The sequence below is a fragment of the Mesoplodon mirus genome (genome assembly GCF_964341445.2).
Source record: "Mesoplodon mirus genome assembly, chromosome: 19".
Classification (NCBI taxonomy): Eukaryota; Metazoa; Chordata; class Mammalia; order Artiodactyla; family Ziphiidae; genus Mesoplodon; species Mesoplodon mirus.
This window is the reverse complement of record NC_138995.1, coordinates 13,513,485-13,538,566: the sequence shown is the minus strand read 5'-3', so window position 1 is coordinate 13,538,566 and position 25,082 is coordinate 13,513,485. Positions and strand designations below refer to the sequence as shown.

General features: G+C 43.1%; 1 protein-coding gene across 1 annotated transcript; it reads right to left on the bottom strand.

Moving 5' to 3' along the window:
- Positions 1 to 2: 2 nt before the first annotated feature.
- Positions 3 to 25,082, bottom strand: LOC309795661 (ATP-dependent RNA helicase DDX19A). Its single transcript, XM_082608241.1, has 12 exons — positions 24,926 to 25,082; positions 21,831 to 21,879; positions 15,768 to 15,818; positions 14,618 to 14,753; positions 12,209 to 12,301; positions 9,654 to 9,756; positions 9,142 to 9,256; positions 5,540 to 5,717; positions 4,931 to 5,168; positions 2,264 to 2,426; positions 1,609 to 1,800; positions 3 to 1,177 (listed from the first exon to the last, which is right to left on the bottom strand). The coding sequence occupies exons 1-12, from the start codon at positions 24,980 to 24,982 to the stop codon at positions 1,116 to 1,118; spliced, it is 1,437 nt and encodes a 478-aa protein (XP_082464367.1). The 5' UTR covers positions 24,983 to 25,082; the 3' UTR covers positions 3 to 1,115.

Below are 25,082 nucleotides of genomic sequence, written 5' to 3'. Positions count from 1 at the left end.
TATACACATACACACATTTTTTAATGAGCATATATTAGTCTAATAAGCAGAAAAATACAAGTAAAAACAAATCATGATTAGGAAAGCATTTCATAATTTTTAAATTTCTTAACATGATGAATGCTGGGTATAGCTCTAATTTATCCATCCTTATTCATACAGACAATGATGAATTAAAGTTCATCTACTGTTATGGAGGAACAGCATAATCAGAGTTTTCACTTGATCATAACTTCCTTTCCAAACTCTGCTGCTCGACTCCAGGCACAGTGTGACATCCACGGGTGAGAATCAACTCTCTCGGCCAGGCGTGTGTCAGAAAACCACCCGGTGTCCCTTGGCTGCTGTGACACCAGGTACCTGAGCAGACAGAACAACTGTGGGAGGAGAAGGCAGCCCCAGGTCATGCACTCTTGCCAGAGCAGCCCCTCTGAAGATTCACTGGCTTCCGTGGTTCTCCCCAAATCTAGGGTTTACAAGGTAGCCAAGATGCTCACACAGGGAGAGAGAAGGATATACTCTGCATAGAGAACAGAGGTAAAAGGGATCAGCTGGGACGTCTCTGGATTTGAGGAGAAGGACGGCGGCCAAGGGCAAGAGACATTCGTGACGAGTCTCAGTCAGGGATGCGGGTGCTGCTCACAGGCCTCTCTGCCACCGCCCGCACGCTCCACCCACGCACAGGGATCACACGGCTGAGCTGCCCGGGCCTTTCCTGTCCTCTGCCTATACCTCTATCGTTTGTTCAGCGGCTAGAGGCTGGTCTCAACACCCCTAGCCAGAAAACAGGCAGGGGATCCTGGGGCCAGCGATTACCAATAGTGAGCACGTTATTATAAAGACGGAGGAAACCGTGGCTTTGAAAAGGGCTGGGGGGAAAAGGACTAAATTTTCCAAAATGCAAATTTTTTCTTCTACCTTCCCCCATCATTTGCGCAATTTTTGTCAAGTCCAAATGTAATTTAAAATGAGGTAGGTAGTTTCTCTCTACTCGTGCCTTCATCTTTGTCTTGACTGTTGAGGCCTGTGCCGTGAAAGCAATAGTGTCCCGTGAAAGCACTAGTGTCCCGTGCAGGGGGAGCACCAAGGGTGGCACCAGTGACTGCAGAAGCTTCTCAGTTGGCTATTTTCTCAATCTCGTCCAAGTCATCTGTGTCCAGTCTTTCTATTTTCTTATCTGGGGGAAGGAAAAGAGAATTCGAAGAGACCAACATGGGGTTACAGAGACACACACTCAGGGAAGGAACAGCACAGCAGGGAGGGAGGAAACACAGGTCTCTGCTGCCTAGGAACGTGCTGTGCCTCTGGCCACAGAGATCCTTCACTGAACCCCAAAGGCTTCCAGTGACTGAGCAAGGGACACAGACAGCAACAGCCAGAGCCCCAGGCCCCTCAGCCTGGCCAGGGGGGACTGTCATTCAAGTCCCTGAGCCCTGAGCTCTCCAGGTGTGCATTTGAGAACTTCCACATTGTAGGGAAGGAGGGGAATGGGACAGAGACAAAGGCCTCTCTCGGGGCCACAGGAAAACCTACCCCTCACCCTCCCCTCCCCCCCGGACTTGCCCCTGTAAGGGAAGGGCCCAGCAGGGGACACTCCCAGGGACTCACTGAAATGCTCCTGGATTCTGTTCAGGATGTTCATGCTGTGCTTGCTGTCCACCATGTTCACGGCCAGGCCCCTCTTGCCAAAGCGGCCGGTGCGCCCGATCCGGTGCAGGTAGGTCTCGTTGTCCGGGTTCCCATCCTTGTCCACGGGAAGGTCAAAGTTGATGACGACAGACACCTGTTCCACATCGATACCTGCATGAAGGAGAGTTGGACAGGAGTAAGGATGGGAGACAGGAATCACTGTCGTCCACAGTCAGGCCTACACACACCAACCTCAGGTGGAAGGAAGAGTCTGGGATGGGCCAGCTCTGGGATTCAGACAAAGGGGCAGGTAGCAGAACCCAGAGGGAGAAAACAGAACTGTGGCAGGTGCTGACCAAATTATGAAATCAGCCATCAGGCTCCAGAGAGCCTCTGCTGGATACCAGTATCTGGAGAAGCAGCTCAAGCCTCACTGGGGGCCCCAAGAAGAGCAGGCGCCGTTCTAAGCCACCAAGTCAGGACTCCTGGCTTCTGTGAAAGTTCTCCTCTGCCTAGGGAATCCAAACAGGCTCTCCTAGAGAACAGGATCTCCCGCATACCACCGGAGTGTCCCCCAGGCGAGGATCCCTCTCGCTACCCTGAGCCTGCAGACCAGGACACAGTCTCTGCTCACCGCGGGCACACACGTTGGTGGTGACCAGAACCTTCTCTTTGCCCTCTCGGAAGCGCTCGATCACTGCAGCCCTCTGCTCCACCACCATCTCACCGCTCAGCAGAGCCACCTGGTGGCCTTCCTTTGAGAGCTCTGCTGCCAGCCAACTAGCTGTTTTGCGGGTCTGGAAGGAAGAAAACATTTCAGAAATGAAAGTACCTTAAGAGAATATTTTTGATATGGAAGACTACTAAAACTTAGCAGTTAAGCATTAAATGTCTTAAAATTGTTAACATGATGTGGTATAAAGAAGTAACCATGTCACCTGGGTGCTAATCTTAGAAAAATATTTAATCTTAATATAATCACAAGGGGGGGAAAATCAGAGACATTCTAAAGACTACTTACTAGTCTGAACTCTTTTTTTTTTTTTTAACGATTTTTCTTTTTTTTTTTTTTTTTTTTATTTTTTTTGCTGTACGCGGGCCTCTCACTGTCGTGGCCTCTCCCGTTGCGGAGCACAGGCTCCGGACGCACAGGCCCAGCGGCCATGGCTCACGGGCCCAGCCGCTCCGCGGCATATGGGATCCTCCCAGACCGGGGCACGAACCCGTATCCCCTGCATCGGCAGGCGGACTCTCAACCACTGCGCCACCAGGGAGGCCCTTAACGATTTTTTGATGTGGACCATTTCCAAAGTCTCTATTGAACCCGTTACAACACTGCTTCTGTTCCGTGCCCTGGCCCCTTGGCCCCGAGGCATGTGGGATCCCAGCTCCCTGACCAAGGATCGAACCGGCACCCCCTACACTGGAAGGCGAAGTCTCAACCACTGGACTGCCAGGGAAGTCCCTAGCCTGGACTCTTCAAGATGTCCATGTCATGAAACGTGGAGAAACTGTTATAGATTAAGGGAGTCTCAAGAGAGACTAAATGCAACAGACAATCTCTGATTGGCTCTTAGGTTTAACAGCCAGAAGCAATAAAGGCCATTTTGGTACACATGGGGAAAGTGGCATATGAGGGACTATAGAGAGGACACTCGCTGCATCATTGTGAAAGGTGTGACAGCGGTACTGTGCTCATGCAGGAGCACGTCTCATTCTTAGGAAGCATTTAGGTGGGAAATGTCCTGATATCTACAACTGACTTTAAAATGCTTCCGCAAGGGACTTCCCTGGTGGCGCAGTGGTTAAGAATCCACCTGCCAGAAACTGACACACCACTGTAAAGCAATTATACTCCAATAAAGATGTTAAAAAAATAATAAAATGTGCATAAAACCCTTACCCTAGAAAGGGACACAACAAATTTAAAATAATTACATTAGGCAAGATTTGTTTATATTGAATTTCTAATTCTTACTGTTTAAAACTGTCAGGTGCTTTATTGATATTTTCACAGAATGAGAAATGATTAATTTCTTTGATGGAAAATCATTAGTGCTACATGGTGCAAATCACCTGATAATTTAATAATGTAAGGCATGGCTTCTATCGAATTACATTTCAGTAGACGAATAACATGCTTACAAAAGGTTTTTTTTATAGTAAGTATTTATATACACTCATACTTTCTAAATATACTGAGTTACATTATGTCTGGAATAAAACAGTGAATCAAAAGGATCTATACTGCAGTTTTCTACCATATATGGCATTAGATATATATCCCAAAGCAAAATAACTGAAAGTATTTTATTAAATAAAAAAAAAAGAATCCGCCTGCTAACGCAGGGGACATGGGTTCAAGCCCTAGTCCGGGAAGATCCCACATGCTGCAGAGCAACTAAGCCCGTGCGCCACAACTACTGAGCCTGTGATCTAGAGTCCATGTGCCACAACTACTGAGCCCATGCGCCAAAAGCCTGTGCTCCTCAACGAGAAGCCACTGCAATGAGAAGCCCGCACAGCAAAACGAAGAGTAGCCCCCACTCGCCACAACTAGAGAAAGCTGGCACGCAGCAACGAAGACCCAACGCAGCCAAAAAAAAAAAAAAAAAAAAAAAAAAAGATTGAGGAAAAAGTACAGATATCTCACACACAAAACCTTATGGATAAAGCAAATGTTGACAATAGGTGAAGGGCATGAAAGTGCTCATTTCGTATTTTTTTCATCTTTTCTGTAGGTTTGAAAGTTTCCATTTGAGTTTGGGAAAACAATGCCACTCTAAAAAAAATTTTTTTTTAATCTACAAGTATTCCAATAATAGAGTAAGAGTTCTCTTATTCTTACATCAGTTAACAGAATTTTGATGTTTTCTTCAGCGATCTTAACTATTCCTGAAAAATTATTTTGGCTATTATAAATGGGGTCTATCCTTCCACTTTCTAAGTGTTTGTGTTTGACACTGGAAAACTACTTATTTTCTAGTAATTTTCTAACCAACCATCCTGTTTAGTTTCTTATTTTTCCTACAAACATCAGTTGACTTACTTGGGTTTTCTAATGTATCACCTACAAATGATATAAAGTTCAGGAGACTCTATGCTTAGACTATATATATGCCTCAGGATACTAAGAAGAAATTGTTTCTTACATCTTCACAAACCACTTCCTTTCCAGCCACAGGGAAGGAACCTGGTGCCCCAGCACTACGTGGCGCTGGCTGAAAGGGAGGGCGCAGGGCCACACCCTCCAGTGGAGCTCCTCCCCCGCAGGCCTCCTCCTGCTGCTGCTGCTACTCACATGGCAGAAGATCATGGCTTGAGCAATGGTGATGGCCCCGTAGATATTACACAAGGCCTGGAACTTCTCATCTCTGCTGTTGCACAGGACGTAATACTGCTTGATGGTGTCCAGTGTCTCCTCCTCGCGCTTCAGTTTGATGATGTTTGGGTCTGGGACCACTTTCTGGGCAAATTTCCAGACAGAGTCTTCAAAGGTGGCAGAGAAAAGCAGCATCTGGCAGTTCCTGGGAAGCATCCTGCAAGGGAAGGCCCAGGTGTTCGACATGACCCCGACCGAGTGTTTCACTGGAAGGAACAGAAGCACAGCCTCCCCAGGCTTGGATGACCTGCGTCCCCAGGAAGGTGGCAAAGCAGGGAGGAGCACTGCAGGGAGGAGGGAGGAGCAGACGTGGGGCAGGGACGGGTGGTGGTAGAGTCCCTAAGTCTCCTTCCTCAACCCAGGCTGGGGGTATGGTCAGTGCGACATGGAAACGGCCCACCAAACTAATGCCTCTGAAAGCTGCAGAGTAAAGAACCTGGCAGGGGCAAGAAGAGGAGGGTGAAGTAAAAGGAGATGACGCTGCAGATCAGGAGGCCGAGACGTTCCTCCTGGCTCAAGAGTTCCTACCTCTGGATGCGGATGCTCTGATCTTGGTGGCCCTGAGTAGCTATCATCACGTCAGCCTCATCCAGAACAAACACCTTGATCTTCTTGGGGTCAATGAACTTGAGCTTGGAGCACCAGTCCAGAACGGTCCCAGGGGTGCCGATGACAATGTGCTCACTGATCTTCTGACCTCTTTCCACTGTGGAGACAAGATGTGTTCTGTGGGTATTTCCATGGCTAAACCTGCTTTCGAAATGAAAGCCTCCTTGCCCATCCTTCCAGAGCTAGAAGAAGTTAATTCCAGATTTCAAAACACAGGAGTGTTACCCAAAAGTTTTGTGTTCTTCTACTATAAAATGGGCATAATGACACCTATCTCACTGCACTGTGGTCAGGATTAAATCCTACACAGTCAACCCTCCATGAGTGTTAGTTTCCCTTTTTCTACTTTCTCCTGTAATTCCCCATCACCCAATTCTTTTTCTTTAGCATAACACTTATTCTTTTTATACCATCCCTTCACTCATGGTTCATTGATTTCCTTATAAATTGGTAGTTTTGAGTCCTAGGATCCTGGCCCAGTGATTTTTTGCTTTGTTAGACATTCTAATTGTGCAGACAGTTTTCCTAAGTACAAATTCTCTTTGATTGAAAAAAACACATTACTCTCAAACTATAGCTGGTGGGAGTTGAAACTGATATAACCATCTATCAAAATTACTAATGCATGTAGCCTTTGACCAGTGCTTCCACTATTACAAATCAATCCTGTATGTACATGAATATGTGTGAAGTAACATATATGCAAGGATATGCATGCATTAAAACATAACTAAGCAAAATACGACACACCGAATGGATGACGCCAATAAAAGTATAAAACTGGGGGCTTCCCTGGTGGCGCAGTGGTTGAGAGTCCGCCTGCCGATTCAGGGGACACGGGTTCATGCCCCGATCCAGGAAGATCCCACGTGCCGCGGAGCGGCTGGGCACGTGAGCCATGGCCTCTGAGCCTGAGCGTCCGGAGCCTGTGCTCCGCAACGGGAGAGGCCACAACAGTGAGAGGCCCGCGTACCGCAAAAAAAAAAAAAAAAAAAAAAAAAAAAAGTATAAAACTGTTTAGGAACTGATGTGGAACAATCTCCAAAATACATTATTAAATGTGAAAAAGAGGTTGCAGAGCAATTTGTATACCAATAGGGGCAAAAAAGAATACATGTAATATGTGTACATGCGTGTGTGAGTGTTCTATCTCATCTATCTCTATTGCCGTGCCATGAGGGATGCAGGATCTTAGTTCCCGGACCAGGGATCGAACCCGTGCCCCCTGCAATGGAAGCGCAGAGTCTTAACCACTGGACTGTCAGGGAAGTCCCTACACGTTATCACATTATCACTTGCCTGTGGCCACACAGACTATCTCTGGTAGGACATGTGAGGAACGGGTTAGTACTGGGTGCCTTTAGGCAGGCAGAACCAGGCGGTTGAAGGGTATGGGAAAAGAAAAGTTTCTACCATATATCCTTTTCAATTTTGAAACATGTGAATGTCAACTATTTTCAAAACAAAATTTAAAGCTCGAGGAGAAAGGGACTTCGGTCAGGAATTCATTAACTCCATTGGAAAAGTTTTAAATGAACTCTTCAATACATTGTGGTTCTCACTGTCCACTGCCCATCAGTCTAAATTGAACTTTAAAAAAAATGATACCTTAAATAGTTAATATACTAATCCTTCACACAGTGAAGTCCTCTGTTATTATAAAACAATCTAGAGAAGATCCATGTTGTCACAAGATTCTGGTACACTACACTTAGCTGCACCTATCAGTGTAAGACATCAAACACACACAAAAATACTAATAATTTCTGGTTAAAGTACTCTTTCTGCATGCTGAAACATGATGGTTTCCTCCAGGAAAAGCCCTTGTGTGATTATTTGTGTGGTAACTGTACTAGCCGTTTTTGTTTGTTGACTGACAGACAAACTACAGAAAATCAAACGGGGAGTTCCCTGGCGGTCCATTGGTTAGGACTCTGCGCTCTCACTGCCGAGGGCCCAAATTCGACCCCTGGTCGGGGAACTGAAGTCCCACAAGCCGCACAGTGCGGCCAAAAAAAAAAAGAAGAAAGAAAATCAAGTAGGGAATTTGATATACACTTTCTTGAAAATGAACAAAGAGAGCCTATCTCTAAATGAAAACGACTGTTATTTGTTGTCATGATAACGTTTCAGCTTAAGGGAAAATTAGAATTTTGGAACACTTCTATGTGCTGCTGTAGGTTTGAGAGTTTCTCCGTGTATAAACTCGTCTGAGTTGGTTGGTGGTGATATTAATGCATTTTAAATGCTATTTAAAATTCTGTATTATGAAATATGTCAACATTTGGAAGATCAGCGTAACTCAATAAGACAGTATTTTCCAAATGACCAAGGTATGATGTTAGAAAATCACAGTTGGGCAAAAGATGCATTCAAAGTGCAAGGGAGACCAAGGAATTTTAATGTAACAGTACGAAGAATTCATTAATATGATTTCAAATATCACATGGCAACTAACTTTTAAGTAATTACCATTTGTTAGTAAGTTTTGGTATGGCATCCAAAAAAACAATATCTAAAATTATAAGAAAGGCTAGATTTTCTTCATTTTCTTCCAAAGTAAGTACTTGGGGTCCTCAATAATGTTTAAGAGTGTAAGAGAGTAAAAAGTTTAAGAACCGCTGCTCTAGGCGATTATAAACTGCTGGGTTGAAGGGATGTCTCTCTTTTCCATTTTTCTAGGTAATGCCAACTGCTTCTGGAAGTCAGTGTGCCAATGTATACTCCCCACTGGAGCACATGAGCCTTCCAGTTCTTCTACATCTTGGTCAACACTTGGTTTGTCAGACTTCCTCATTTCTACCACCTGAGAGGCATACAGTGGTTTCACCTGACGTTTCCCTGATGACTAATGAAGCCCATCATCTTTTCACATTTACTGGCCATCTGAATTCCTTCTTTTGTGAAGCGTCTGTTCAACTGGGCCTCTCTCATCCATTTTCCTATTGGAATGCTTACTTTTTTCTAATTGATTTGTAGTTTCATATATTCTGATAACTTCTCCATTACCCATTTTCTACCTGCCCCTCCTCCCATTTTAACCCATATTTTCTACATTCTGCAGAACACATGAAAAAAGAATTGGTGGAAGGATTTCTGATTTGGTAAAAGCAAGTGAGCTGTACATGCTCTTAGATTACTCTTACTAAAGCTGTGCTTTACTTTTAAGGAAAGGGAACTGACCCAACCTACCATCTTCAGTGCTCATCCCTCCCTTGTAAGCACCTTCCAGCACTCTGGATGCTGAATTCAAACCCTGGCTCCTCAGTGAAATACTCCACACTTTAAGAACCCCATGACTCATGCAGGGATTTTTTTTTTTAACAACTTAAAATCTTATTTTAGGAGTGGAGAGAATTGTTAACAAATCAGCAAGTATTTAAGTAGATTTGCTAAAGGCAACACTGGGCTCCAAGGTCAGACTGAACTAGAAAGTTGAATATCATCATCTCATCTTCAAAATTCAAATACCCAACCACCCGCCCCAACTCACGGCCTAGGTCTTGCCCCTTTATACTCACATTTATTGCCTCGAACAGCATAAGCAAGCTTTAGTTCTGGATGAAATCTGCCCATCTGCTCAATCACTTTTCCTGTCTGAAGCGCCAGCTCATATGTTGGGGAGAGGCACAGACACTAATGGGCAGATCATAGAAGATGAGTTTAGGAGAGGCTTGTAGTAACAGACAACAGGCTCTAAAGCAACAAGTACACTGATGTCATTACCACTTGAACAGTGTAGGAAACCACATCCTCGTCAACCAGGCCCACATTTCAGCTGTAGACAGAAGCCTTCAATAGGGAGCCCTGTCTTGGCAGATGCCTTCAGAAGCCACTGTTTAAGGCTGCTGCTTCCAAATCAATTCTACCCAGGTAAGGGCCTGGTGCACCATTGGGCTCTGCCTGAGCAACAGTCTGAGGCATCAGACGCATTCAGACTGTACCAGGGGCACCCGCGTTAGACAACCCCCCCAGATGGCGCAGCCATTCCCAGGACGAGCAAGCCAGGGCCCCCAGGATTCCACCCGCTCACCTGGGGGTATCTCTCTGCTGGTTCCACTCGGGTGAGCATGGCCAGGACGAAGGCAGCTGTTTTACCAGTACCAGACTGAGACTGGGCAATCAGGTTCTGTGGGCTGGATGAAGGAAGAACAGAGATGAAAATAATATTGGTTAATAACAATCAAGTGTTGGGACTTCCCTGGTGGCGTAGTGGTTAAGAATCCGCCTGCCAATGCAGGGGATACAGGTTCGAGCCCTGGTCTGGGAAGATCCCACATGCTGTGGAGCAACTAAGCCAGTGTGCCACAACTACTGAGCCTGCGTTCTAGAGCCCATGCTCTGCAACAAGAGAAGCCACGGCAATGAGAAGCCTGCACACCACAACAAAGAGTAGCCCCCGCTCGCTGCAACTAGAGAAAGCCTGTGCACAGCAACGAAGACCCAATACAGTCAAAAATAAATAAACAAATTTATTAAAAACAAAACAAAAAACAATCAAGTGTCCAAACGTTCTTTCTGGGTGGTAGGAATAGGGATTTTCCCCCCTTCATGCTTCTATTATCCAGGTTTTCTGCACTGAGTACAATGATAAACTTTTTATATGTTAAAAAAACCCTGCTTAAATATTAAGTGAAATGATGATTATTTTAGATGGGCTCACACTAAGAAGTCCTCATTCTAGACTCTAGCACAGCTAGAGTGCCCTAGTTTTATACCCCAAGGGGCCTATGGAAATAAAGACTGCAGAGTGACATCTGTGCCCAGACAAATCCCTGAGCCATAATGTGTCTTCAGGACTCGGCCCCTACTATGTGCTCCCTTTTCTCATCTTTATGGAAAATTTAAGAGGAGGGAACTTTCACATTTCACTTCAGGTAACCCAATGTCATGGGAATAGGTGGAATTTGTTTTTTAAATTTATTTATTTCTGGTTGCGTTGGGTCTTTGTTGCCGCGTGTGGGCTTTTTCTAGTTGCGGTGAGCAGGGGCTACTCTTTGTTGTGGTGCGCGGGCTTCTCATTGCGGTGGCTTCTCTTGTTGCGGAGCATGGGCTCTAGGTGTGTGGGCTTCAGTAGTTGTGGCATGCGGACTCAGGAGTTGTGGCTCACGGGCCCTAGAGCGCAGGCTCAGTAGTTGTGGCGCACAGGCTTAGTTGCTCCATGGCATGTGGGATCTTCCCGGACCAGGGCTCGAACCCGTGTCCCCTGCATTGGCAGGCGGATTCTTAACCACTAAGCCACCAGGGAAGTCCTAGGTGGCATTTTTATCATTAAAAAAGAGGGACTTCTCTGGTGGTCCAGTAGTTAAGACTCCGAGCTTCCACTGCAGGGGGCACAGGTTTGATCCCTGGTCGGGGAACTAAAATCCCACATGCTGTGTAGTGCAGCCAAAATATAAACAAACAAACAAAAATAATACAGTTGAATGAAAAAAGTTGCTCAAAAAGTATGATACCATTTATGTAAGGTTTAAAAATATGCAAACTTGGAATTCCCTGGCAGTTCAGTGGTTAGGACTTGGCGCTTTCACTACCGAGGGCCAGGGTCTGGGTTCAATCCCTGGTCAGGGAACTAAGATCTCACAAGCCATGCAGCGTGGCCAAAAAAAAAAAAAAAAGAAGAAACAATGAAAGCAAACTACGTAGTAAAAGGATAAAGAAACATGAGAGAATAATGACCCACATCAGTGATGCTCACTTGGGAGGGGGAGGGGAAGGGGGAGGGGCTGTGAACGGAGGGAGTTACATGGGGGCTGCAACTGCCAACTAGATTAATGGCAGCTTTATTTCTTGGCAGGATGGGGTTACGGAGATGTTCCTGGTATTGCTCCTGATATTTTTTGCAGGTCTCAAAATTTTCAAAATTATTAAAAAACAATAGCAGCAGCAACAACAACAACGAGGGCCTCCCTGGTGGCGCCGTGGTTGAGAGTCCACCTGCCGATGCGGGGGACGCGGGTTCGTGCCCCGGTCCGGGAAGATCCCACATGCCGCGGAGCGGCTGGGCCCGTGAGCCGTGGCCGCTGAGCCTGCGCATCGGGAGCCTGTGCTCCGCAACGGGAGAGGCCACAACAGTGAGAGGCCCGCGTACGGCAAAAAAAAAAAAAAAGAACTGAAGGGACTTCCCTGGTGGCACAGTGGTTAAGAATCCACCTGCCAGCGCAGCGGACACGGGTTCGATCCCTGGGCTAGGAAGATCCCACATGCCGCGGAGCGGCTGGGCCCGTGAGCCATGGCCGCTGAGCCTGCGCGTCCGGAGCCTGTGCTCCGCAGCGGGAGAGGCCACAACAGTGAGAGGCCCACGTACCGCAAAAAAAAAAAAAAAAAAAAAAAAAAACACAACAACAAAAAAACAGTTTTTAAAACTGCATAGAATAACAGCACTAACTTTTTCTATCAGTTTTTATTAAGTGGAAAAGGCAGAAACTGTATTGAATTGCATCTGACTCTCTCTGCACCCGTCTAAGCTGTTCCCTTGAAGAAGCACGTTGCTCTCAACAGCCCATCTTGTGCTCAGGAACACTGCAGCTCTTGGTGGAAGACGTTGAACCCAGTTCTGAAGAGGTGTACCAGGGTCCATATACTTACGGCTCAGCAAGCATCATGGGTAACGCATTCTCTTGTATCTTGGATGGTCGATTGAACCCCATGGCATAGACTCCCTGCAGAAGCTGTGGTTTCCTAGGAGGCCAGGGAGAGAAAGATGGATTCCTGGTTGTTGAAATTGTTTTAAAAGCCTAGAATTTTATTTTTCCCTATATCTAGCAAAGAATGATACTTCCTGTCAGACATATTTTCCTGTGCCTTAAAAAATACTAACTAAAACAAAACCAAACCAAAATCTTTCCCTAGTAAACCTTAATCTGAAACTATTATGCAATTTATAAAATCTGGGCTAGTTTCCTTTCTTGGAGAAATTCATCTTTCAGGAGACCCACAAATTTGGTTGGCCTTGGATGACAAACATTCCCAGGATACTGGAAGAATGGTACTTATTAATTCATAGTAGAAAATAAATTATAAAAGACATATCTAAAAATAAACACTGCTTACTATGCCGCTAAGATACAGAAGTCCCTTTAGGGAATGAGATTTCAGTTTTCATTTCTCAGTGCAGATGCTCCACTGAACCACAGTCATTTTGTGTTCCATGGGCCTTCCAAAGCCAGCTGTGCAAGAACTCGGGACAATTGAGAGGTAAGAAAATTGATTCAGCCAGTTTCTAGTAAATAGGTAAAGGGAGTTCAGTTATCATACTGAACTTTACAAGTGATTAGATTTACTTATTATGTCTAGTCAAAATCAAAACTAGAAAAGCACCAACTTTTTACATAAGTAGCCACACAACAAATATCAAATAAAGCTACTTTTGTAGTACATTTATAATAAGCTCTCTGCTACCTCTAAATTGACAGGGTGTTTGACAAAAATCCCACCACACTGTTTTTAAAGAAAAGTCAAACCAAGTCAAGAGTGTTCTCTAGGCCTCCCTTAGAGTTTAACAGGCTCTCTAAAAGGCAATTCTTCTGGCATATGGTGGTTCTCAGACACAAAGAACTTTGAAAAGTAACATCCATTTGGAAGAAAAGGTTGTGAAGCTTAGCAGATTCTGATTTGGTTGCCAAGGAAACAAAGTCACTACTGAAAGAGGACTCAAGTGATCCAAGAACTTTCAGTGGCTCGTTATTTTTCTTTTATTTTGCAGATCTTCTCAGTAAAAAATAGACCAAGTGTATTAGGTGACCTAGGTTTTATTCTCTGTTTCCTTTGGCTACTAACAATTAAATCAGAAAGAACTTGCCTTTTCAAAGAGGACAGTTCATCACTGGTTGACCTGAGAACTCCAGTCCTTTAAATGAAAGGAACTTAAAGAGACCAGTGATACTTGGAAAAGCAAGCTGTCAGAGCACATCTAGCTGCTCGGACAGAATTTATGAATGGAAGCAGAGATGACAGACTTGCTGAAAAAAGCCTTTGACAGAGAAAATACACATAGAAAAGTATAATGTCCTGAAAATATTCAAAAAAAAGGCCACACTTTAAAAACCTTGCTCTTAGCTATTGCTGCATTAACAACTTGATTTGGTTCTAGTTAGCTCTCTTATTTTAAGTGTCTCTTACTCTAAAGTGGTGGCAATAGTTGGCAGAAACGTGGCCCCTATTTGCCTCCAGTGGGCATATGATAGATTTTGCTGAACCAAGGCAAAGAATCCATTCATTCCACCACTTTCTTATTCACTAGCTATTTTCTGTCTATGATTGGAGTCCTGGCAGGCAGCAAGAATGGTAGCTATGTCTTGTGTTACTCATAACACCCAGCACAGTGTCATGTACATAAACCAACGACCCTAAATACCTCTTTACTAACTTACTGAAGGAAACGCAAAACTTGTCATAACATTACATAATTCTCTGCCTTTAAAACAAGGACATGTTAGAAGTCATTCTCACCACAGTGCATAAGTGTGCACACTTGAGGCTTAATTCTGGGTTCTGGATTTTTAAAAAAATTCTGGAACACTGAAGGCTGATTTCCACTGCAGTTACTGGGAATCCTGCACAGGCTTCTTGGACAGATTTTATGAAAGCAGATAAACTGTTCTTAACACTGTAAACCCTATAGTCTAACAAAAGGGCTTACCTAATAAGAAATGTTCCTGACATCCAGAAATCACCTGTCAGCCAATATTTTATTGAAAGTTCTAAGAGCATAAAAGAAAAAAGACTTTCAGCTATGATGAATAAATTTGTGGCATTTAAAAATCCCTAAGGAGAAGAACTGGGTAGCCAAGAGACAAGGGTGGAGGGAGACCATCACTTTTTCATACTTTTAAACTTTTGAATCATGTGAATTTATTAATTAGTCAAAGAAAGTAAATATACTAAGATTTAAAAAAAAAAAAGTAGAAAGTAAAATTCCCGCAAGATCTCTGATATGCTAAGTCTTATAAAGGAGGGACTAGCAAGGAACAGTTGTTCAAAGGAACGGATACTCACAGCCGAAGCTCCTCGAAGGACTTCACCGAGTAGAGTGGGGAGTTTGGATCTCGCTGCAGGACTTCCACTTGGTTGGTGTTATCGACAAGGTTGCTTCTGATCAGCTTGTTGAGTAAGGACTGGGCGGCTCTGTCCTCTGTAGGAAAAAACCAGTAGATCTTCCTCATACTCACTGGGCAAACCCCACCCTTGTGAAACCTCTCTCCCCATGTCTGCACCCACACCTGAATGGCCCAGCAAGGTGGGAGAAAAACATAATCACACCAAAAGCTCTCACTTTAAACTCCTGACTGCTAGACTCAAGTGGGCTGAGCTGCCCAGCAAGACTTTATGTTTCTATACGCCAGTTATTCACTCTTCTCTCTTCAACTTCTAACCTCTCCATACTCTCACTCATCTAATGACCCTGCTACTCACTTCCCTGAGAAGTGAACATAATCAGAAGCGCCTCCAAGCACTGCCGTGACAACCCACACACCCACTTGCGTTTGTGAGCGTCCTTTCCACCTTCCCTGCTGTAACTATGGATGTACCGCCATGCTCCTGAGGCTAGCCCCTCTACTTATACAATAGGTCCCATTCCGTCTTTCAGACAAGGGTATTTCTCCCAGCAGTGACCTTCTCTCTCGCATGATCAGTTTCTCCCTCTAATGGATCATTCCCACCAGCATGTATACACGTTGTAACACCTCTCATCATAAATGTGCTTCCTCCTTTATCCCACATCCCCATCCAGTTACTGTCCCAGTTCTCTGCTCCCTTTTATGGAACATTCCTTGAGAGGGCTGTCTATACTCATGTCTTCACTTTCTCTTTACTGAAGAGGTTTTTTTAACTTAACCTCCCCACCTGACCTCAACATCCCTTGTCAAGCTCATCAATGGCTCTACACTCTAAATCAACTGAACAATTTTTAGTTCTCTTAACCAACTTATTACCTATATATGACTCCCTACTTTTGAAACACTTCCTTCTTTTGGTTTCTGGGATACCACTCTCTTTTGATTCTTCTTCTATCTCACTGTTTTCAATTTCCTTGGCTGATTCCCCTCATCTCCTTGATCTTATAACTCAGAATGCCTCTGGCTCCAGAGAGGCACGTCCTAGGTGATACTATGTCTCTTGCTACAGGGTTTCAAAGATTAGTTACCTTTATCTTCTTCATCTGTTTTCTCTGGAGTGGCATTAGTTTTGATAACACCTACACAAGAAAAGTTATCATAATCAGAAAGGCAAGTATCAAATCCACTCAAAAGGGGACCTCCCTAGTGGTGCAGTGGTTAAGAATCTGCCTGCCAATGCAGGGCACACGGGTTCAAGCCCTGGTCCAGGAAGATCGCACATGTGGTGAAGCAATTAAAGTGGTGTGCCACAACTACTGAGCCTGCGCTCTAGAGCCTGCGAGCCACGACTATTGAAGCCCGCGCGCCTAGAACCTGTGCTGCACAACAAGAGAAGTCACCACAATGAGAAGCACGCACAATGCAATGAAGAGTAGTCCCCACTCGCTGCAACTAGAGAAAGGCTGTGCACAGCAACGAAGACCCAACACAGCCAAAAAAATATATAAATAAATAAATTTATTTTAAAAAAAATCCACTCAAAAGGTGGGACAATATAAATATCAAACCTTATTTAAGTGATCAAAATTTAAATAGTTGGTGTTTCTATACGTTTAATGGATTTTTATTCCTAGGAAGTTTAGTGCATAAGAAAATTTCAAATTTCTAGCAATGCTGGCTGACTTCAGAGTGATCAGATATGTCACCTCTGACTTACTTATTTAAAATAGAGCATTAGAATAACTATATTTAAAATATAGCATTGGGCTTCCCTGGTAGCGCAGTGGTTGAGAGTCTGCCTGCCGATGCAGGGGACATGGGTTTGCGCCCCGGTCCGGGAAGATCCCACATGCCACGGAGCGCCTGAGCCCGTGAGCCATGGCTACTGAGCCTGTGCGTCCACAGCCTGTGCTCCGCAGTGGCAGAGGCCACAACAGTGAGAGGCCCGCGTACCACAAAAAAAAAAATATATATATATATAGCATTATGTTAGCAGACACAATTAGACATGAGAAAGAAAATAAAGTTATTAAAAATTAAAAGGAAGAGGTAAAACGATCACTTTTTTAGATTACAAAAGATTGTAAACTTGCAGGACTAAGAGTATCAACTTAAAAATGACTACAAAATAAGATATCTCAGTAAAAGATAAAAGAGCTAGGTACAAAATAAATAAATAGAAATCAGTAGCTTTTATAAATAGAGATATTATTGAAAAGATCCTCTTTATAACACCAACTAAAAAGATAAAATATTGCACCTAGAAATAAAATTAACAAAAAATATGTGAGACTTATATGAAGAAAACTTTAAAACACTCATAAACTAATGCAAAGAGATAAAGCTAAAAAGCTCATAAATAAATTAAAATGGAACTCTAAGATATTCAATTAACCCAAAAGAAAGCAGGAAAAGAGCCAGAGAAACAAAATATAAGGGGACAAACAAACAGTAAAATTGCTAACCTAAACCCAACCACATCAATAATTACATTAAATGCAAATGGATAAAATACTCCAATTAAAAGACAGATTATTAGAATGGATAAAAAAGCAAGATCCAACTGTCAGCTGTCTACAAGAGGCACACTTTATTTATTTATTTTATTTTATTTTTTTGCGGTACGTGGGCCTCTCACTGTTGTGGCCTCTCCCGTTGCAGAGCACAGGCTCCGGAGGTGCAGGCTCAGCGGCCATGGCTCACGGGCCTAGCCACTCCACGGCATGTGGGATCTTCCTGGACCAGGGCACGAACCCGTGTCCCCTACATCAGCAGGCGGACTCTCAACCACTGCGCCACCAGGGAAGCGCCACATTTTATTTTAAAATTTTTTAAAATTGAGGTATAGTTAATTTACAATATTGTATTAGTTTCAGGTGTACAACATAGTGATTCAAAATTTTTATAGATTATACTCCTACAAGAGACACACTTTAAATATAAAGACACAAGTAAGTTGAAAGTCAGTGGATGGAAAGAGATACGTCACGCAACCAGTAAGCATATGAAGGCTGGAGTGGCTCAGGTAATGCAGATTTTAAGACCAAAATCACCACCAGAGATAAAGGAGGATATTTCTAATAAGAGGTCCATTCATCAGGAAGACATAAATGTGAATGTACCTGGCAACAGATCTGCAAAACACAGGAGGCCAAAACTGACAAAATTAAAGGGAGAAATAAGACTATTCCACAACTGTTGTTGGAAATTTTAACACTTCTCTTTCAACAACTGGAAGAACTAGACCAAAAAGCAAATGAACAAAAAACAGTTAAGACATAGAAGATCTGAGTTAACACTATCAACAACGGTGGCCTAATTGACATTTAGAGGACACCATATCCAGTAACTGCAGAATCATATTTAATGGTTTCTGATCAAAATGGAGTTAAATTAGAAATTAATAAGATATCTAGAAACCCCCCAAATATCTGGAAATCAAACAACACACTTCTAAATTATCCATGGGCCAATGAAGAAATCAAAAGGGAAACTGAAACTATTTGAAGTATATGATAAAAAAAGAAGAGGAAAGTAAACCCAAAGTAAGTAGAAGGAAAAAAATACAGAGTAGAAATCGATGAAATAAAAGACAAACATTCAAGAAAATTAACATTGCCGAAGCCCAGCTCTTTGAAAAGATTAAAAAAACTGATAAGTCTCTAGGTAGACTCATCAAAAAAAAGAGAATAGGGCTTCCCTGGTGGCGCAGTGGTTGAGAGTCCGCCTGCCGATGCAGGTTCATGCCCTGGTCTGGGAGGGTCCCGCATGCTGCGGAGCGGCTGGGCCCGTGGGCCATGGCCGCTGGGCCTGCGCGTCCGGAGCCTGTGCTCCGCAATGGGAGAGGCCACCACAGTGAGAGGCCCACGTACTGCAAAAAACAAAAATAAAACAAAAAAACAAACAAAAGAGAACAAACACATACCACCAGTAATAGAAATGAGAGAGGGGACATCATATATGCTACAGTCATTAAAACATTCCTAAAGGACACAAAAAGGGATGTGAAAAAAATGGAAAGACTTAATCATAGGTTTTATAAAAAGACTTCATAGCATATAGATGTTAAGTTATAAATGTAACGTGGTCCTAGGAGAAATACTAAAAGATTCGTTGTCTTCTTAGGACTAGTCAAGTTGACTGTAACAGAATACGTATGGAAAATAAGAATAGCCAGAAACACTCTAAAAAAAGATCGATGGGGACTTCCCTGGCGGTCCAGTGGTTAAGACTCTGCGCTTCCACTGCAGGGGGCATGGGTTTGATCCCTGGTCGGGGACCTAAGATCCCACATGCTGTGTGGCACAGCCAAAAAAAAAATCAATGAATGGGGACCAGCACTCACAGATATTAAAGCATGTCATAATGCTCCAGCAATCAGGAATATAATCCTGGTACATGAATATGCAAAATAAACTTGATAGGATAGATGAGAAAATGCAGAATTTGGTATATAATACAGGTGGGATCTCAAACTAGAGAGGAAGAATGGACTATTACAAAAGTGGCACTGAAACAAATCTGTAGCCATCTTGAAATTAAAAAGGTGAAACACACTAGAGAAAACACTTTGGATCCATACCTCACAATCCACACCAGGAAAAATTCCAAAAGGATCAAAGACCGAACTACGAAAACTGACTCAAATTCCAGAAATAATAATGTAAAAGACTGATACGTCTGACTACATAAAAATGTTTGCAGAGGGACTTCCCTGGTGGTCCAGTGGTTAAGACTCCATGCTCCCAATGCAGGGGGCCCAGGTTCCATCCCTGGTCAGGGAACTAGATCCCGAATGCAGCAACTAAAGATCCCGTGTGCTGCAACGAAGATCCTGCATGCCAAAACTAAGACCCGGCGCAGCCAAATAAATAAATAATTAATAATAAAAAAAAAGTTTGCAGAGCAAAACTACACAAGAAAAAAGTCAAAAGACAAAACTGACTGAAGTATTAGCAACTTCTATCACAATCTTAAAATATGAAGTTCTTCATATTTAGAAAAAATATAAAAAGCTCAGTAGAAAAGGAAACACAAATTCCTTTATACTTATGAAAATATTCAACCTTATTAATGAAATACAAAGTGTATTACACTGATCCACCATGTTTTACCTGTCAGATTAGCAAAATTTCAAGTTTTTGACTAAAAATTCTGTGGTGGGGCTGTAGGGAAACACTTTCATGCTTTACTGATAGAAATATAAATGAGTATAATACTTATGGAGGGTACCTTGAAAAATACTGATAAAAAGTACAAGTGCATATGCCTTTGACCATGGATATCCATTTTGGGGGAATTTATCCTACAAACGTATTTGCATACATGTAAAAAGAATTAAGTTCATGGTTATTCCATGAAACACTTTATAACACCGAAAGAATGTGACCAACCCAAGTATCTATCAAAAGATGACTGGTTAGGGCCTCCCTGGTGGCGCAGTGGTTGGGAGTCCGCCTGCCGATGCAGGGGATGCGGGTTCGTGCCCCGGTCTGGGAGGATCCCATGTGCCGCGGAGCGGCTGGGCCCGTGAGCCATGGCCGCTGGGCCTGCGCGTCCGGAGCCTGTGCTCCGCAACGGGAGAGGCCACAGCAGTGAGAGGCCCGCATACCGCAAAAAGAAAAAAAAAAAAAAAAAAAAAAAAAAAAGATGACTGGTTAAATAAATTATGGTCTATCAACACAATGTAATACTATGCAGTTACAAAACTGAGTGAGGAAACTCCATTTACTGGTAAGGAAAGCTTGCCAAGGTATGTTGTTGAATGAATAAAAGTAAGTACACTGTGTATACTCTGCCATCTTTTGGTGAGAGAGAGGGAGAGAGGGAGAAAAATCTGTATTTTGCATAAAGAAACATTGGAAGTGCAACTGAGATTATCATACTAAGTGAAGTAAGTCAGAAAGAGAAAGACAAATACCATATGAGATCACTTATATGTGGAATCTAAAATATGACACAAATGAAGCTATCTATGAAACAGAAACAGAGTCACAGACATAGAGAACAGACTGGTGGCTGCCAAGGGGGAGGGGGCTGGGGGAAGAATGGAGTGGGAGGTTGAGGTTAGCAGATGTAAGCTATTATACATAGAATGGATAAACAACAAGGTCCTACTGTATAGCACAGAGAACTATATTCAATATCCTATGATAAACCATAATGGAAAAGAATATATAAAAAAAGGATGTGTATGTATGTATAACTGAATCACTTTGCTGTATAGCAGAAATGAACACAACATTGTAAATCAACTATACTTCAATTAAAAAAAAAGAAACTTTGGAAGAATATTAAAAATCCAATAACAGTGGTTACTTATGGCATAGGGTGATATATGGGTTGAACTCTGTCCCCCCCAAAATTCATATGATCAAGTCCTCACCTCCCAGTATCTCAGAATGTGATTTCCTTTTGAGATAGGTTCACTGCAGATGTAATTAGTTAAGATGAGGTTGTTAGGATGGGCCCTAATCCAGTATGACCCATGTTCTTATTAAAAAGGGAAATTCTGGATGTAGACATGCACAACACCATGAAGGCAGAGACTGGGGTGATGATGGCAGAAATGCCTATAAGCCAAGGAATGCCAAAGATAGCCAGCAAACCATCAGAAGCTAGGAAGAGACATGGAATAGATTCTTCCTCACAGCCTTTAGGAGGAACTAAACCAGCTGACACCTTGATCTCACATTTCTGGCCTCCAGATCTGAGACAATAAATTTCTGTTGTTAAACCACCTAGTTTGTGATACTTTGTTGTGGGAGCCCTAGCAAAGTAATATAGGTGGGGAGTGGGATCTGGGTAAATGGTGGTTCAGGATGGGAAGGAGGCCTTTCACTTACTTATACTTTCTGAATTTTGAACCCAGATTAACCTTTCAAAAAATTAAATTAAAAAAAAACTTAAGGAAACATTATCAAGTGAACAGTGACTGTACAATCCAATAGTGATTCTTGATTTTAAGGAGTCAGAAGCTAGATAAAATGTGGAAAACGAATCTATCTCCATCATTAATGAAACCGAATTTACTGGTTCTCAAATCCAGTGCTGACATTTGCCAAATGTGCTAAATGAAAGCTCCTTTCCACGTTGCACCTATGAGTGCAAAGCAGAAGTGCACGTGTAGCTTGTAGTTACTAGTGACTCACCATTGGTATCTGGTTTGACTTTCTCCTCCTTGATCTGCAAATTAGTCATCTGAATGGGAATAAAAGGAAACACTTAAGAGTAGAGACACCTGATAACCAAATACCATGAATTACACAATTGACCATTAAACACAGGTTTGAACTTCAAGGGTTCACTTATTCAAGGATAAATGCTACTGTATTACTCAACCCATGGTTGGTTGAATCCAAAGATGTGGAACCACATATACGGAAGGACAGTGTTAGTTATTTGGGGATTTTCAACTGCAGGGAGGGTTGGGGGCTCATAACCCCCAAGTTGTTCAATGGTTAACTACATTTATTAAGCTCATGTACACAAGTCTAAATGGTAAAACAAAAAAGGGGGGAGGGTCTTACCCAACTGTTAGGAAGCAATATTTACTTATTTTTAATTTTCATTTTATTTTTTTGGCCATGCTACATTGTGGGATTTTAGTTCCCCGACCAGGGATCAAACCTGTGCCCCCTGAAGTTGAAGTGCGGAGTCCCAACCACTGGACCGCCAGGGAATTCCCAGGAAGCAACATTTTAAAACATTTACTTATATCAGCCACCCAATAAGCAGAGTGGTTGAAACTAGATACCAAGTATCTTTAGGTCTATATTTGTGTTATTCATAATAACACAGCTACATTTGGGTTGTAGGTTAAAAAAAGATTTGAAACCAATTCTCAGTAACTGCCTTTTAGGGAATAGCTGATGCTAAATACTAGATTTAAATTCTGGAGTACAGAATCATAACCTTTATAATACTTTTTGATTTATTTGTGGCTGTCAATTTTATACTACTGACCTGATTCCTCCTGAACTCCAGTGCCACATTTCCAAATGCTTGATGGGCACTGGATAGAAAAGAGTTATCACAGCAGGTCTGACTGCTATCCTTAGGAAAGCCAGCTTGCAAAGTTGGCCCCTGGTTGGCATCTGGAAACTTGGATTTGGAGAGAGTTCCCACCATTCCCAGAACCACTGAGGGGTTCACTAACTATCTTTCTAAAAACATGTGGTTTATGATAACACCTGGTTTCCTTCCAGGGGTCTGGAATTTTGGTACCTGCTAGGCAAAGAATGACGATGTGATAGACCCCTAATAAAAACCCTGAGCACTGAGTCTCCAACGAGCTTCTCTGACAACACTTCATATGTGTTGTTACAATCTGTGGCTAGAGGAATTAAGCAGGAATTAAGTGGAGCTTGTGACTCCTCTGGGAGAAGATTCTTGGAAGCTTGTGCCTGGTTTCCTCTGGACTTTGCAACACAGGCCTTTTCCTTTTGCTAATTTTGCTTTTCATTGTAATACATCACAGCTGTGAGTACAATCATATGCTGAGTCCTATGAGTTCTCCCAGGAAATCATTGAACCTGGACACCTCTTGGTGATTCCCAACACAGGTACTTACCAAGTTGTCCTCCTTACCTCAAATTCAGAACAGCCAAACATGAACTCATCACCCTACATATCAAATCTGCTGTTCCTCCCACTCCCCTAACCCTGTTATTAGCACTATATTAATACCACCTTGTGGGATCCAGGTTGAAAACAGTCATCTTTGCCTTTATCTCCCTTCTCTTCTTTTTTTAAAATCTTCATACCTCCACAATTATCTCTTGAATCCATCCCCTCATCTTCACTTTCATCATTCAACATAGGCCCCCTATCTCTGGGCTATGAGAGTAACTTCCACATTGATCTCCTTTCCTTTAGACATCACTCCTAATATATTCTGTTCTCTGCGGTCCAATAAATCTTGCTAGCTCTCAGATCTAATCTTGTCAGTATCCTTCTTAAAAACCCCCAAACCAGCCAAATAAAGCCTTTCATCTTCAAGTTCTTTTTTAAGGGCCAAAGTACATTCCTACGACATTTTCAGTACTACTCCTACTACAACCCGATGACCTTAAGCTGTGGCAAAAATGAGTTCTGATTCCTGTTCTCTAGGCAAGTCCAGCACTTCTGTGCATTCTATTCTAAAATGCCGTTCACCTTCATCTCTATCTTAAATGATTATTTTCTAATATCCAGCACAAATATAAACTTCTTCACAAGGAATTTCCCTGACTTTCCTACTCATAAACATCCTCTCCCCATTCAAAGTTCTTTTCTCACATTATTCTTACCATTTTCACAGCACCTCCCACATTCTAGGCTTCCTAACTAGATTGTAAAGCTTCTTCCTAAACTTCCCTGGATTTAGCCCATTTCAACTATCTGCTGAGAAACTGACAATCCTCCCAAAGCAATAAAGGGTGACTGGAGAAGAAATGTAATTTAGGCATTAAAAGGTTACATAAGACTTCAGACTACATGGGACTTCCCTAGCGGTCCAGTGGTTAAGACTCCACGCTTCCACCGCAGGGGGCACAGGTCGATCCCCGGTCGGGGAACTAAGATCCCTCATGCCGCACCGAGGGGGGTGGGGGGAGAGACTTCTGACTACAAAAAAACCCTATATTCTTAAAATCAATGGTCCATTACCACCAAAGGTAACTTAAAGAACGGGGAGTCACAGTTTACACTATAGTTAACTTCCCACTGAATGGATCTTCATTAATCAAAGAACCAGTATATGAAATTAAATGTCTCTTTAAACACACATGAAACAATTTGTAGTGCCTCCCCCCGTTTGCAGTAGATTGAAACACTAAATATAAACCTGAATCTGTTATTCTGCAAATTGCTACAAACCGCCAACCATGTTAAGCATGCATCTAAAAAATGGTAAAATAAGAGTAGCAGAGAATCACTCAGAAACCAGATGAAAAAGAGAATCAGCATTGCGCCTTTTCTTACAATCCCCACTGAGGAGGAGGTGCAGTGCAGAAAAGACAGCATATATAGCAGGGACAGATTTGCCACAGGATAAAAGTCTTTAACTGGCCCAGATCAAAGGAAAAGACTCCATACTGGTCTCTTCTGCCTTAGCCGCAAATCAAGGCTAAGAGATTCCTCCCAGCAAACCTTTAGGGGTGTGTGGGCCACGGCCTGCCCAACCCAGGGAGCTCCCTGGACTCCAAGCAGGGTCGGCTTGGGCCCTCCTACTACGCTCGCCCCGCCTGGAGCTGAAGCCACTGACCGACTTGACAGCCGCTTCCTGCTTGTCCACTGCCAGGGCCCACGAATCGGTGGCCATGGTCCCGGAGGAGGAAGGCCGACTGGCGAAAAACACAACCGCACGCACGGCAACACCAGCCCCGAACTCTCTGCAGGCGCAAGAATCACACTCACGCGGA